Source organism: Neoarius graeffei, chromosome 21 (genome assembly GCF_027579695.1).
Source record: "Neoarius graeffei isolate fNeoGra1 chromosome 21, fNeoGra1.pri, whole genome shotgun sequence".
NCBI classification, from domain to species: domain Eukaryota; kingdom Metazoa; phylum Chordata; class Actinopteri; order Siluriformes; family Ariidae; genus Neoarius; species Neoarius graeffei.
Window position 1 is genome coordinate 11,669,249 of NC_083589.1, and position 13,286 is coordinate 11,682,534.

General features: G+C 41.5%; 1 protein-coding gene across 1 annotated transcript in view; it reads right to left on the reverse strand.

Moving 5' to 3' along the window:
• Positions 1 to 418: 418 nt before the first annotated feature.
• The window catches only part of stk38l (serine/threonine kinase 38 like), a 57,155-nt gene continuing 44,287 nt past the window's right edge, over positions 419 to 13,286 (reverse strand). Inside the window, exons 13-14 of the mRNA XM_060903873.1 lie at positions 12,033 to 12,124; positions 419 to 2,688 (exon numbers count right to left, since the gene is read on the reverse strand). Coding sequence (XP_060759856.1) covers positions 2,549 to 2,688; positions 12,033 to 12,124 — 232 coding nt within the window. The 3' untranslated portion in view covers positions 419 to 2,548. The remainder of the gene's footprint in view (positions 2,689 to 12,032; positions 12,125 to 13,286) is intronic.

A 13,286-nucleotide genomic window follows, 5' to 3' on the forward strand; every position in this document is an offset into this window, starting at 1 on the left:
ACCAACACAACCCATCTAACTTGAAGGAGTTGGAGCAGTTTTGGGCAAAAATCCCAGTGGCTAGATGTGCTAAGCTAATAAAGGCATACCCCAAGAGACTTACAGCTGTAATTGTAGCAAAAGGTGGCCTGACAAAGTATTGACTTTGGGGGGTGAATATCTATACACACTCCAGATTTTTTTTCATCTTAATTATTGTTTGTGGCACAATAAAACAACAACAATGTGCACCTTTAAAGTGGTCGGCATGTTGTGTAAATCAAATGGTGCTAACCCTCCAAACATCCATTTTAATTACAGCTTGTAACGCGACAAAACAGGACAAACACCAAGGGGGATGAATACTTCTGCAAGACACACTATACCATAGTTATGTGCCAATGGTTAAATTTGCATTTATGTATTAAAGAACACCACATTTTCTCATTTATAGTCACATTTAATGTTATGGAACATCCACAAAACAAGTTAGTTCCTGTTAACACGTACATTATAGCAGCTATAAACAAAGTCACTTTTTCACTTTCTCTTAATGTAAAGAAGAACAAAATGAAGCTTGTTACTGAGAAACCATAAAATGCAACAATCATCCATCCATGGACGTTACGATGGCAGAAAACGACTTTACCTCTATTATCAGAATGAAACAAACAACAATGTATTATAACAAGCACATTAATAATATTGACCTGTGATTTTCCTTACAGATATACCTAATTAGCGGAGTGTAGTCCAAACACCAGGTCAGGTGTAATGGAGCTGAAACAGAACGAAAATCGTCACAGGACAGGGTTAGGAACCTCCTTTATGTCTTTTGTTTGTGTTTCACAAGATAAATTTACAAGCAATAAATAACCACGTTCTACAGTGACTAGATCATCATGAATACTCCCCCCACACAACAACTACCTTTTAATGCACACAGACGGATGACAAATTTAAGGGAAAAAAAAAAGTGCCATAGTGTATATATAGGTATATTGGGTCACCACGAGCTGCCAGATCAACTGAAATTCTGTAGAACAGTACTACATATCAAGAATATCAGTACTGCAGGAATATCTTTAGGCAAGATGGTTCTGCCTAAAGATATTCCTACCGTTTTAATAACAGTGGTCTAACACTTCGCTCCAAAAGGTGTTCAGTCTGCTGATCACGAAGGTCACAGAACACGCCACGCCCATCTGGAGTTGAAGTTTGGGGTGGCTAATCATCCTTTCTTGCAGCTGAATTACGAAGGACACAGCTCAACATAGAGTCAACCGCCATGCTGCTCATGTCTGACCACAGCTCAGATATTCACACTTATGGATAATTTAGAGTAGCCAGCTAGTCTAAACACGTCTTAGGACTGTAGGGGGAACCGGAGCACCCGGAGGAAACCCACGCAGACACGGGGAGAACATGCAAACTCCACACAGAAAAGTCTGAACCCAGAACCTTCTCGCTGTGAGATGACAGTGTTAACCACTACACTACTACACTTTTTAATAAGCTACTGGGCTCGGAGGTCTAGGGATATGATTCTCGATTGACCCATCTGGATAGAAATGTTTCCTCGTAGGAGAACTCTATGGAGTTGAAGTGGCTTTTCCCTGCCAGCAACATAACCAATCCAAACTCGAGATTCACACAGTTCTTCAGACTTTTCCTTTAATCTGTCACTTTCTGTATGGTAAAGAAGGATCATCGTTGCTGTAGCTGCTGAGTACACAGTTTGTCCCTTTTGACCAAAATAACACACATCAAATGGATCCAGATACAAGACCGATCAAGTCCTATAAAAAGATGCATTCCATCCTCACAATAAACTTTACCCAGAGAGATCACGTACTGCAATTATTCCTGAAGTATTTACCAAACGCAAAACGTTTCAATAAAAATGTTTACCAGTGCGGCAATATATTAGAAAATAATGCAATAACGGACACTTTAAATTGTTAAACGTACTTAAGAAAAAGAAAGCCAGTAGTGCTTACTAACTGTGCAATAAATTCTGTCTGATATAAATACGAGCATAAGCCTTACATGTTGCTTAGGGGCAAGTGCATTAATGAACTACGCTATCCTGTAGTTATTACACCTAACTGTGCAAAACCCTGTTCATCTGATTTTGAGCCAGTGTAGCATGAACAGTAACTTTTCCGTCCACCAAAATCAGCATTATTCCAAATTATCGACAACAACTTTCTTACAGCTTGATCTGTACGATTTGCACATAAGGCTGAGGTAAGAACTTACAGTAAAAGACCCTGTTAAATTCACTGTTAAATCTACAGTACAGTGTTTGAACAATGAAAAAGGATGTCCAACATGAGCATCCTCTGACCTGAGCAAATATAAACCAGTGTAAATTCAGGGGTAGTCAGAATGATTCGGGGTCCCCCCCACTAGTATTTATTTTTATTAATGACCTGCTTGGGCTCATGCCGATGCAAATGTACTTTGCACCTTATATTTACAGCGCAGGAAGCCTCTGAAGCCAAGGGAACACACAGAGCATTTACACGACGACACGAGGGCTTTGTCTTCAGCTTAAAGCTCTTCCTTAGCTTTCGGTCTTAGGCTTTGCCCAACTCTGTGTGGGCGGGATGCTTCCACGCTGTGTGAGTCCTTCAAAGCGCTTGTAGGTGTAGTTGAGGAAAACCCAGTCCTTAGACTTGAAGTCTGGTTCAGACAGATTGGTCACTGAAACAAACAAAAATAAAGGTAGATCTGTAAAAAAGGTGAACGGCGTTGGGCGTTTTTAAGGCAGGGTTTATTGTTAATGTGAAATGCTGTACTTTCTGACCGACAGATGATCAGGGATTGAAGGTGGACATCAACACAAACTAATCAGATGCAGAAGCAGGTGACAGTAGGCGTATCAGACGCTCGCTGGCCGCGCTGTGAAAACTGTCCATGCAGACGCTCATCTGGGTTTCCAAATCTGTCTTCGCTTAACTTTTGAATATTTTCTATCATTAAAAAGCTTATTTCTGCTTTCCAAAGAAATTTCTCTCATTAAGATCTGTTCAGTACTTTGGGAGTAACGGCAGGTTGAAGTCGGTACAACAGAGTAAAAACTCTGCTCGCGGGATGTCGGGAAACCGAAAGCAGTCAATCTCTCTCTCTCTCTCGATTAGTTTCCCACTGGATTACTCATGAATATCAATCAGATAACTTTTATAGGGATGTTCTCTCGCTCTCAAATGTTTCTGATGAAGGACTCAGCTAAATTTTCCATCTGCTAATTTTGATGTTATAATTCACGGGAGACTTTGAAGTGAGTTTTCATAGCTTTACCTACTTATTCTTTCAAATCAAACTGATTCATGTAAATAACTATTTTAGAATATAACTGGAGTTGTTTTGATGAAAAATACTGAGATCTCAGTGGTCGCAATGAGATTTAAAAAAACCGGAAGTCAGAAATGCGAGAGTCAATTTCAATTCAGTTAACTGGAATTGTTTATTAGACGTGGATCAGATGGTTTTTTCGAGGTTCGCCTTGAAAGCTGTGAATATTAATCGAAATGATCATTTATCAAAGTCCCTCTAACACCAGAATCTGGTCTTCCCAGGCAGTCTCCTGTCCCAGTACTAACCAACTCTTTAAGGTGTATGGGTGTGGCGCTAATCTCCGTTTCAATAGCCACGGCCTCTCGCCTATAGAGGATGTGCAGTCACGTGACCCGTCCGTGTTTACTCCGCCATATTGGACGGCTTCAGGATTGTTTACCTTGCGCGAGCGTAATGATCCAGGGAGTAATCCCCAAGAAAATTCGGAAAATACCCCATCTACATCGCACGATAACTTGTCTAAGTTTGTTCAGCATCTTGAAGGTGACGCGAGGCAGCGTTACGTGGAAAAGTGTTCCAGGTTGGGGATTGCAGATCCGTACAACTTGCCGCAATCCTTGTTCAGGGAAATTCGGAGCTGCGGTGCCGGCGATTTGCCCGATCTGGCCTACCACGACATTTATAATTTTCTTGTTAATCGTGAATCGTGTTACACTGGCAAAGCCCTCAAAGCTTACAAGAGTCTGGAAGCTTATAAATATTTTGTTGCGGGATGGATATCCCAACTATACCTCTGGACGGTTCCGAAGAAGAATGTCTACTTGATAACCTCACGGGTAAGTGGCATTAAGACGTTTATCATAAAGAGACTATGCAGGACGTTTTATCGTAAGAATGTTTGAAATCTAAACTCAGTTCCAGATAATGACAGGGTTGTAAATATGTATGTTTTTGTCTGAAAAAAAAAAAAAAAAAATCACAAATCACCGCTATCTTTATCTGTGCAGAATTATTATTATTCAATATTAGATAAAGATGTATAGGGGTCACAGATATGTCCAGCTTCTATATTCAAACAAATAAAAAAAAAAAATTCGGCTGGTAGAACTGGGGTACCAGTTTTCTCTTCGCACAGCGGACACCCATTTTGCGCGTCTCTCCTCGTCTGCGGGGAATCTATAAAATGACAGGCCCTCCTTTTGGCCCTGTCTATTGACCCATCCCACGTGACGTCACGACAAATGCGGCTGCCATTTTGGACATGAACTACCAGTAGTCTACCACAGCCAACAACGAGGAACGACGGCGAAGCATCGAAAAAAAAGAAAGTTTTTACTTTCGGCAAGACTTCCATCATATTGTTGTGCACCTGGATGTAGTAACCATCAACACACAAGGCAAGATTTATCATTTTATCGGATCCCGAGAGATGCTGACCGACGGAGAAGATGGATAGCGGCCATTAACAGGAAAGATTGGCAGCCCTCGGCATACCAACGCTTGTGTAGTGACCACTTTGTTGGAGGTAAGACGAATAAAATTAGCCAGAAAAGGCATTACATTGCTGTTAACATTTTGTGGCGGCGAGTGTGTAACCAAATAGGTTAAAATAACCCATTGTAACCTCTTTGTTCTTCTGTAGTAGCTATTAGCTAACGACATTAGCTAACGTTGTGTTCCTTTGCTGTTGGTAGACTGTAGGACAGATCAGAGGTAATGTCCTACAAATAAGTGTTCAAAACAAGAGGAAAATGTATTTGTCTCTTAAATCCAGGCCGTTCCCTGTAATCTGTAACAACGGTTGGAGAAAGTAATGGCAAATAGTGAGTGCACAAACCATAGAAGGTAAACTGTACACAGTGCCAGGGCAGTGTGATGGTAATGCCGCTTTTCCACTACCAACGCGGCTGAGTTGGGCTGAGTCGAGCTGAGTGGGGCTGTTGGAGTTGCATTTCGACTACAACCGCGCTGAACCGTGCTGGCTGGAAGTGGGTGGACACATTGGGTGGAGTTAGTGAAAGTGGGTGGACGTCAGGTGATGTCGTTAGGCGGCGCAAACAGTGACATCAGTGACCTTTTAAGTGGTAGTCTCACGACCCAGATAGTAAACAATAAACATGGAGGACATGGAGTCGTTAGTGTTGCTGGTCTTGGTGCTGTGGCTTGTTGTCACCGACAACGCCAACAGATACTGGCAAGAGCGTATAGATGAGGCGAGGCGCATAAGGCTTCAGAAATTCTCGTAATTCTTCTTCTTCCGGGTTTACGGTGTTTACAGACCCCAGCGTGCTCGCGGGGCGTGTGTGGGCATGTGAGGACACTCCTCCTCACCAATCAGTGCACAGGGGAGTGTCTGCTCACGCCCCTAGCCCCACTCGGCTCGGTTTGGCTCGCTTCAGCCCTACTCCAAAACCGTGCGAGTTTTGGGGGCTGAGCAGGGCTGAAGCGAGCCCAGTCGTGCTGTTCTTAGATAGTCGAAACGCGAGCCGTGTCGGGCTGAAGTAAGCTGAAGTGAGCTGAAAAAGGGTAGTGGAAAAGGGCCATATGTCTACTTTTAGATTGTGTTAGCTTATCAATGAACACTCGTCACTCGACGAGTTTCACGTCTTTACGACGGATACTTAAACGTGTTAGGTATTATTGTTGCAGTCTAAGCAGTCATTGTAGCAGCTAGATGAGCGAGAACCGAAAGGGTCTGTGCCATAAACCGTTATTTCTGTACGGCGTTGCTAATGTGAACAATCCTGGTGGAAGCAGGTAAACGTCGTTCTCTAAGCCTGCTAACCTCAATTTTTGCAAATACCTCTCCCTCTGCTCGCCCTGTAAATGCCCTACGTCGCTGGATAGTGAAGGTGTTTTCTGCATCTCGCTCCTTTTTCTTTTATGTTTTTCGTTTGTCGTCTTCCTCGCATTCAAACCGATTCGAACCGAAGTCCACTTCATGTCCAAAATGGCGGTCGTGTTTACGAAGGTCACGTGAGTGGGAAGGGTCAATTGGTACAACCAAATGCTGAACAAGATATAACCATTCTCGAAAGATCTACTCCCACACACTTGATAATTAGAACGGGTTCGTCTAAGTTCTATGCGCGGCCATGCCGTCCAAGATGGCAGATAAACAAATATCACGTGACCTCGTGACGTCACGTGCACGCTCTCTATACAGCTAGGGTTACAGTGGGGGGGCGGGTCCTCTGGTAACCGCGAGAGTTTGACTCCCTACCTACATCTGTATTGCAGCGTTCCTTGCCAGACAGTAGTAGGTACCATTTTTATGATGGTCTTTGGCATGACCTGACTACAAGTAGAGCTCGCGATCTCCCGGATGAGATGCGGACACGCTAACCACTAGGCCAACTCGCGGTAATCATTTATATTCCTTCATATAAACACAAGTAGGCCCTATTTAGAAATAAAAAGGCCTACAGAGCACAAAGATTGGATTAGAAGTAATCTTTTATTATGATTATATTTTGATAGAGAATAGTAAATGTGACACATTCACTACTTATTTATGCATATTTTAATAACACTGATTTCTTCTTTGCGATGTATAAATGAGAGTTAAGATCAGCTTTATATTGCACAAAGTCACTTTGTGAAACTTTGAAGGGGAGTGTACCAATTTAATGGTTTTATCTAATTTGCATAATTAATAGTAATTAAAAACAAAATTGCATAATTTTTTAAAAACAATTTTTTCAAACTTTGTATTCAGTATACAACCATCTACAGTGCCTTGCAAAAGTATTCATCCCCCTTGGTGTTTGGCCTGTTTTGTTGCATTACAAGCTGGAATTAAAATGGATGTTTGGGGGGTTAGCGCCATTTGATTTTCACAACATGCCGACCACTTTAAAGGTGCACTTTTTTTTTTTTTTTTAATTGTGAAACAAACAATAATTAAGATGAAAAAAAATAGAAATCTGGAGTACAAGTATTCACACACACCCAAGTCAATACTTTGTCGGGCCACCTTTTGCTGTAATTCCAGCTGCAAGTCTCTTGGGGTATGTCTCTATTAGCTTAGCACATTTAGCCGCTGGGATTTTTGCCCATTCCTCAAAGCAAAACTGCTTCAACTCCTTCAAGTTAGATGGGTTGTGTTGGTGTCCAGCAATCTTCAAGTTATGCCACACATTCTCAATTGGATTGAGGTCTGGGCTTTGACTCGGCCATTCCAAGACATTTAAATGTTTCTCTTTAAACCACTCCAGTGTAACTTTAGCAGTATGTTTAGTGTCATTGTCCTGCTAGAATGTGAACCTTCGTCCCAGTCTCAAACCTCTGGCTGACTCAAACAAGTTTTCCTCCAGAATTGCCCTGTATTTAGGACCATCCATCTTTCCTTCAGTCCTGACCAGCTTTCCTGTCCCTGCAGATGAAAAACATCCCCACAGCGTGATGCTGCCACCACCATGCTTCACTGTAGGGATGGTGTTCTCAGGGTGTTGGGTTTGCGCCACACATGGCATTTCCCACGATGGCCAAAAAGATCAATTTTACTCTCATTTGACCAGAGAATCTTCTTCCATGTGTTTGGGGAGTCTGCCACATGCTGTTGGGCAAACTCCAAATGTGCTTTCTTTAAGCAATTACTTTTTTCTGGCCATTGTTCCATAAAGCCCCGCCCACTCTGTGGAGTGCATGGCTTAAAGTGGTCCTATGGACAGATCCTCCCATCTCCGCTGTGGATCTTTGCAGCTCCTTCAGTGTTATCTTTGGTGTCTTTGTTGCATCTCTGTTTAATGCCCTCCTTGCCTGGTCTGTGAGTTTTGGTGGGCGGCCTTCTCGTCAGGTTGTAGTGGTGGTGTCATATTCTTTCCATTTTGCTACAATGGATTTAATGGTGCTCCCTGGGATATTCAAAGTTTGGGATATTTTTTATAACCCAACCCTGATCTATACTTCTCCACAACTTTGTCTCTGACCTGTTTGGAGGCTCCTTGGTTCTCATGTTGCTTAGTAGTGTAGCAGAGTCCGGGTCCTTCCAGAACAGGTTGATTTATTTATACAGACATCATGTGACACTTTGATTACACACAGGCAGATCTTAATCAACTAATTATGTGACTTATGAAGTGAATTGGTTGGAGCAGCTCTTATTTAGGGGTTTCATACGAAAGGGGGTGAATACCTATGCACACTCCAGATTTCTGTTTTTTCATCTTAATTATTGCTTGTATCACAATAAAAAACAAAACCAAACCAATGTGCACCTTTAAAGTGGTAGGCATGTTGTGTAAATCAAATGGCATGAACCCTCCAAAAATCCATTTTAATTTCAGCTTGTAATGCAACAAAACAGGACAAACACCAAGGCGGATGAATACTTTTGCAAGGCACTGTATGTGCCTGCCAATTTCCATGAAAATATCTTGAAAAATAGAAAAGTTATTAAGAAAAAACATTTGCTCTCACTGGTTAATGAGGCCCATTTTGGACCGTGTGATCCTCATACGGAATATTACGGCAGTTTTCTAAAAATTAAGCCGTTTTTTCAATCTTTGATTTGTAATATCTGAAGAACGGCTGGATATATTTTAATTCTGTAAAAAGTCTGGTGTTCTGCATTCGGTTCTGAATTCAGTGAGAGCCATTTCAAGCAATTTGGATTGAATGGGAATTTTCACCTGATATGCCTTGTGACAGGTCACACTTCGTGTGTGTGTGTGTGTGTGTGTGTGTGTGTGTGTGTGTGTGTGTGTGTGTGTGTGTGTGTGTGTGAGAGAGAGAGAGTTCCATTGTCAGAATGAAGTCCGCGGCTTTAATATCACTCGGATATTTCAGTTTCAAATGAAAACCGTACATTTTAATGTTTGAGATGTTTAACATGCTCCACTTTCACTTAACACAAGTTTACTGAGGCACGTTTCCTTTTCTGACATTTTGACTAATATATATTAGGCATTTATGTGATCTCTGATCTCTTATATGAGTAAGTTGGTCAGGGCCAACAATTTTAAATTTATGTCTGTATGCATGTCATATCAATTCCCAGGAATAATGTCATCAGTGGCATACCGTAATCTCATGCATGTTTAATACGTGAATCAGTTTTCTATCCAAATATAAAAACTGAGAAAAACGTACATCCTACTATGATTTTACATCTACAGTGGTGCTTGAAAAGTTTGTGACCCCTTTACAGTGTTCTATATTTCTGAAACATCATCAGATTTTCAAGCGCGTCCTAAAAGTAGATCAAGAATAGTCTGGCTAACGCGACATTGCTCTCCGAGCTATTGGTCTGGCCAAGATATTAAGCCCAACCGTTTCCCAGAGCCCGTGATTGACCCGCCTCCCTGAAATGCCTCAGTTTGCTACTGGTCGAAGCCAGAAAAGGCTGTGACGAAGCTTAAACCAATCACATCACTCTTTCCTCTGACGTATGCGACGCGACGGGGCTAACTGGTAGATTAAACTCTTACCGAAGCCGGTCGGGAGCAAGGCGAAAACGTCCTTCCTTTCAATAAATACCTCCAGGGCTGCTCTTTGCTCCGTTTTCAATGAGAACTTGCTCCATGTTCGTATTGTTTCTAGTGAATGAAGCGCTTCCGGCATAGATTCTGTAAACAATCTATGGCTTCTGGTCGCAGTTCTACTACGTCAGTGCCTTGAACACGCCTCTACCCAGGGCCGTTGGAGATGCTCAAAGTTGATTGGTTCCCGATTTTTCGGGAGCTTGGAAGAGCTGTGGATAGCTTGCCTGGCCAGACTAAGCTCGCAACAGGCCCTCGTGTTGCGTCACGCTTAGGATGGGCGGGCCCAGGCTAGATCAAGAACCCACTTAAACAACTGAGACAAAATTATTATATTTGGTCATTTATTTATCGATCCAATGTTACAGACGAGTGAGCCGCAAAAGTAAAGTATGCGACCCTCTCGGATTAGCAGTTAATTTGAAGGTTGGATTCTAAACTGTTCCCAAACTTTCAAGCACCACTGTAAGTAATTAAGAAACCTCTACGCTCTAAACAATCCTTCATCCTCAGAGACCTGAACTTCACGCAGGTGATCTGCATCTGAACGGGACCCAGAAAACCGACTTCAGCCTGTGCAATCCTTTTGTAAAATTTCCCCCAAGTAAATATTGGCATAACGTTGACAAAACTGAATACGGCTCTTAGTGCATCACGTGGGCTGCACAAGGGCTGTGATGCTGCGCTGTGTGTAGTGAACATTTACAGTACAGTGTTCTCATCAAATGCAGCTGATGTTAGCTTTCTCAAACAATCAGCCTGGCTTATAGGAGACAACACAGAACATGGATGACTGCGTCGATGAATGGATGAATGAGTAACCCTTGTCCATATCGGCTCTCATTTCGGGACAGTGGTGTAGACAAGAACTCAGTAAACTAGCTAGCATTAGCAGCAGGCAGCTAAAAGTTATTAGCAGTCATTATTGCATTACACTGCAAAAAATAAAAATCTTCGGAAGTTTATTTGTCTATTTTCAAGTCAAAACATCTAGCCACCCTTATTATAAAGACATAATTGCCCAACAAGCAAAACCTCATTTAGCTAGAAAGGCTCGTTTTTAGACAGTCCATCGTGAAAATCTTGTATAGACAAAATGTCTTGAAAAAGTCTTTTGGAGCACCTTTGAAAATAAAAAGTTTTTTTTAAAAACAAGTACATTTTGGACATTTGTCAAATGCGGTTCATCTTGTTTCAAGAAAAAAAAAAGTATGCTTGTTTTGGGAATAAATGAACTTTACTGAAATCTTTGAATCTTTCATTACAATTCAATTCCACCTTACAGATCCTAAGTTTACTGCGACTGTTTTCTCAGTCATTCAGAGCGAGCTCCTTCTAGATGCTGTACAGACTCTAGACCAGACAAGTGCCTTCAAAAAGGCTATGAGTGAGTGGAGGCGTTTTAGTGAGGTCGTTTTGGAATGCTGCGAGTTAAGTTCAGTGGTTTTGGAGTTTTTTGTGCCTGATCTTGTAAACCCCTCGTACACATGAATAGTCAGTGCCCCCAAAATGCACTGTTGCTTTGGCGTTGTGTAAGCACTGCAAGTCAAAATGCGTAGACTTTTTATTATTATTATTATTATTTTTTTTTTTTGGTGCCTGAGGTCCTGGGGAAGTGGAATCTTAAGAGATGTTTTAATGTTTGAATGTTGAAATGGGGAAAAAATAAACTTGTTGCAATGCTACACGTGTCGTCAACTTGATTCAAGATAGTCTCTGGTCTCATATCTAGAGTATTTTACTAATTCCAGGTCACAAAAGGAGAATCTTTTAAGCGAGCAATGCTTAGTTGTAGAATTTAACAATCCTAATATTAGTATATTTATCTTAAATTCAGTTTTTACTGCTAAGACTTTGTCATGAATTTAAGTGAAATACCCTTAAAATGAAATAAATAAAAATGACTTGAATGGCTAAATGTAAGAAGTACGATCTTGTTATAAGAACTATTTTGAGTTAATCAGATCTCGCATAATAAGTTCCCCCAATCTTATTTTGGAATTATTTCATCTAAAAACAGGTTAGATTTTTCATCTTACTTTAAGAAATCTTGCCAAGTCAAATTTGACTAGTTCCATTGGCAGATTTTTTTCACCTGATTCAAGCAAAGATGCTTGGTTTTAATCTTTTACTTCTTATTTTTGAAAGGCCATTTTTTGCAGTGTACTAACTACACAGACGAAACTTTTTTTTTTTAAAGACATAACCTCATGCCTTGTTATAAATGTAATACCAAGTTAAACGTCAGTGTTCATGGTTGGTGCTCACCTGGCTGCAAAATGTCTGATTCAGGAAAATCATCGAAATTGGAGGTGTCATCGATGCTCTTGATCTCAATTGAAATAGCAGCAGGTCTCTCTCTGTGTGTGGACATGACAATATTACACACACAGGACACTTTTTCCATGGAATAAAAACATGCGTTCTATTCCCTTCTAGTGGGTTTCATTCATTTGGTTTGATAACGTGCAACATTGTTAGCGTATCGCTCATCCTACGTGTATTACGGTACGTCACTCTACCCAACGGAGAATGAGTGTTGAATATGCTTTACAATACTGCATGATTGTCAAGACAACATGCCACACGTTGGAGCTGATGCGAATATCCAACGAGAGAGTTTTCTGCTGCACATGCGCACAAGCATTTATTTGTCTGCCGGGAAAGAGAGACGATGACGAGGCTAATCCAGTGCTACTGCTAGGATTAGCTATGCTATAATTAATCAAGCAGTAAATAAATAAATTGAAATTAAGATGCGCTGAACACCTGAAATGCTACCAAAACTTCATTAGATATTCTTAACACATATTTACAAGAGAAAAACATACCAACGGACATTGAAAAACTGGAAAAGAGACACATCGGAGATGTAAAACTTCCACGCTAGCGAGCGACTGTGACAATTTGCAAACAAACATGGCTGCGAGGTTTGCTTCGTTAAAAACAAAAGATTTTGAGAGGATTTTGGCTTCCAGGTCGCTCCGTTGTGTGTATCATTGTCGATTTTAAAAGTAACTAAGTAAATTACACAGGGAAATGAATACTTAAGTCTGAGTGAAAAATGCTGTGGTGAGCGTGGAGCCTGGAAGAAGAGTCTGGAGACATAAATCTTAGTTTCTTGGTTGTTAAGGCCAATTTATGCTGACAACCCAGTCCTCGCAGATAGCGTCGCAGACAGCATCTGCGTAGCCCCCCCACCTTCGCAGACGCTCTGCGCGCACCTCCCAAAACTTGTGACCACCACAGAAGCCTCGCAGACAGCGTCACAGACAAGAGGGCTCTGATTGGTCCACTCTACATTCACTGTACACGCACTTCCGCTTCCCTACTTTCCCGGTTTGGTTTGTTTTCACGACCGGCATTTTTAAAAACACGAGCGAAGATGGAGCAGCATGAAGAGCGGTTGATTGAGGAAGTACGTACATCTATACGACTGCAGTTCTAGTCATTATAAGTAACCGGAGGATGAACACTCCACTAACCACACCCACCAACTATTCCTAGCGACTTCGCGCCCCC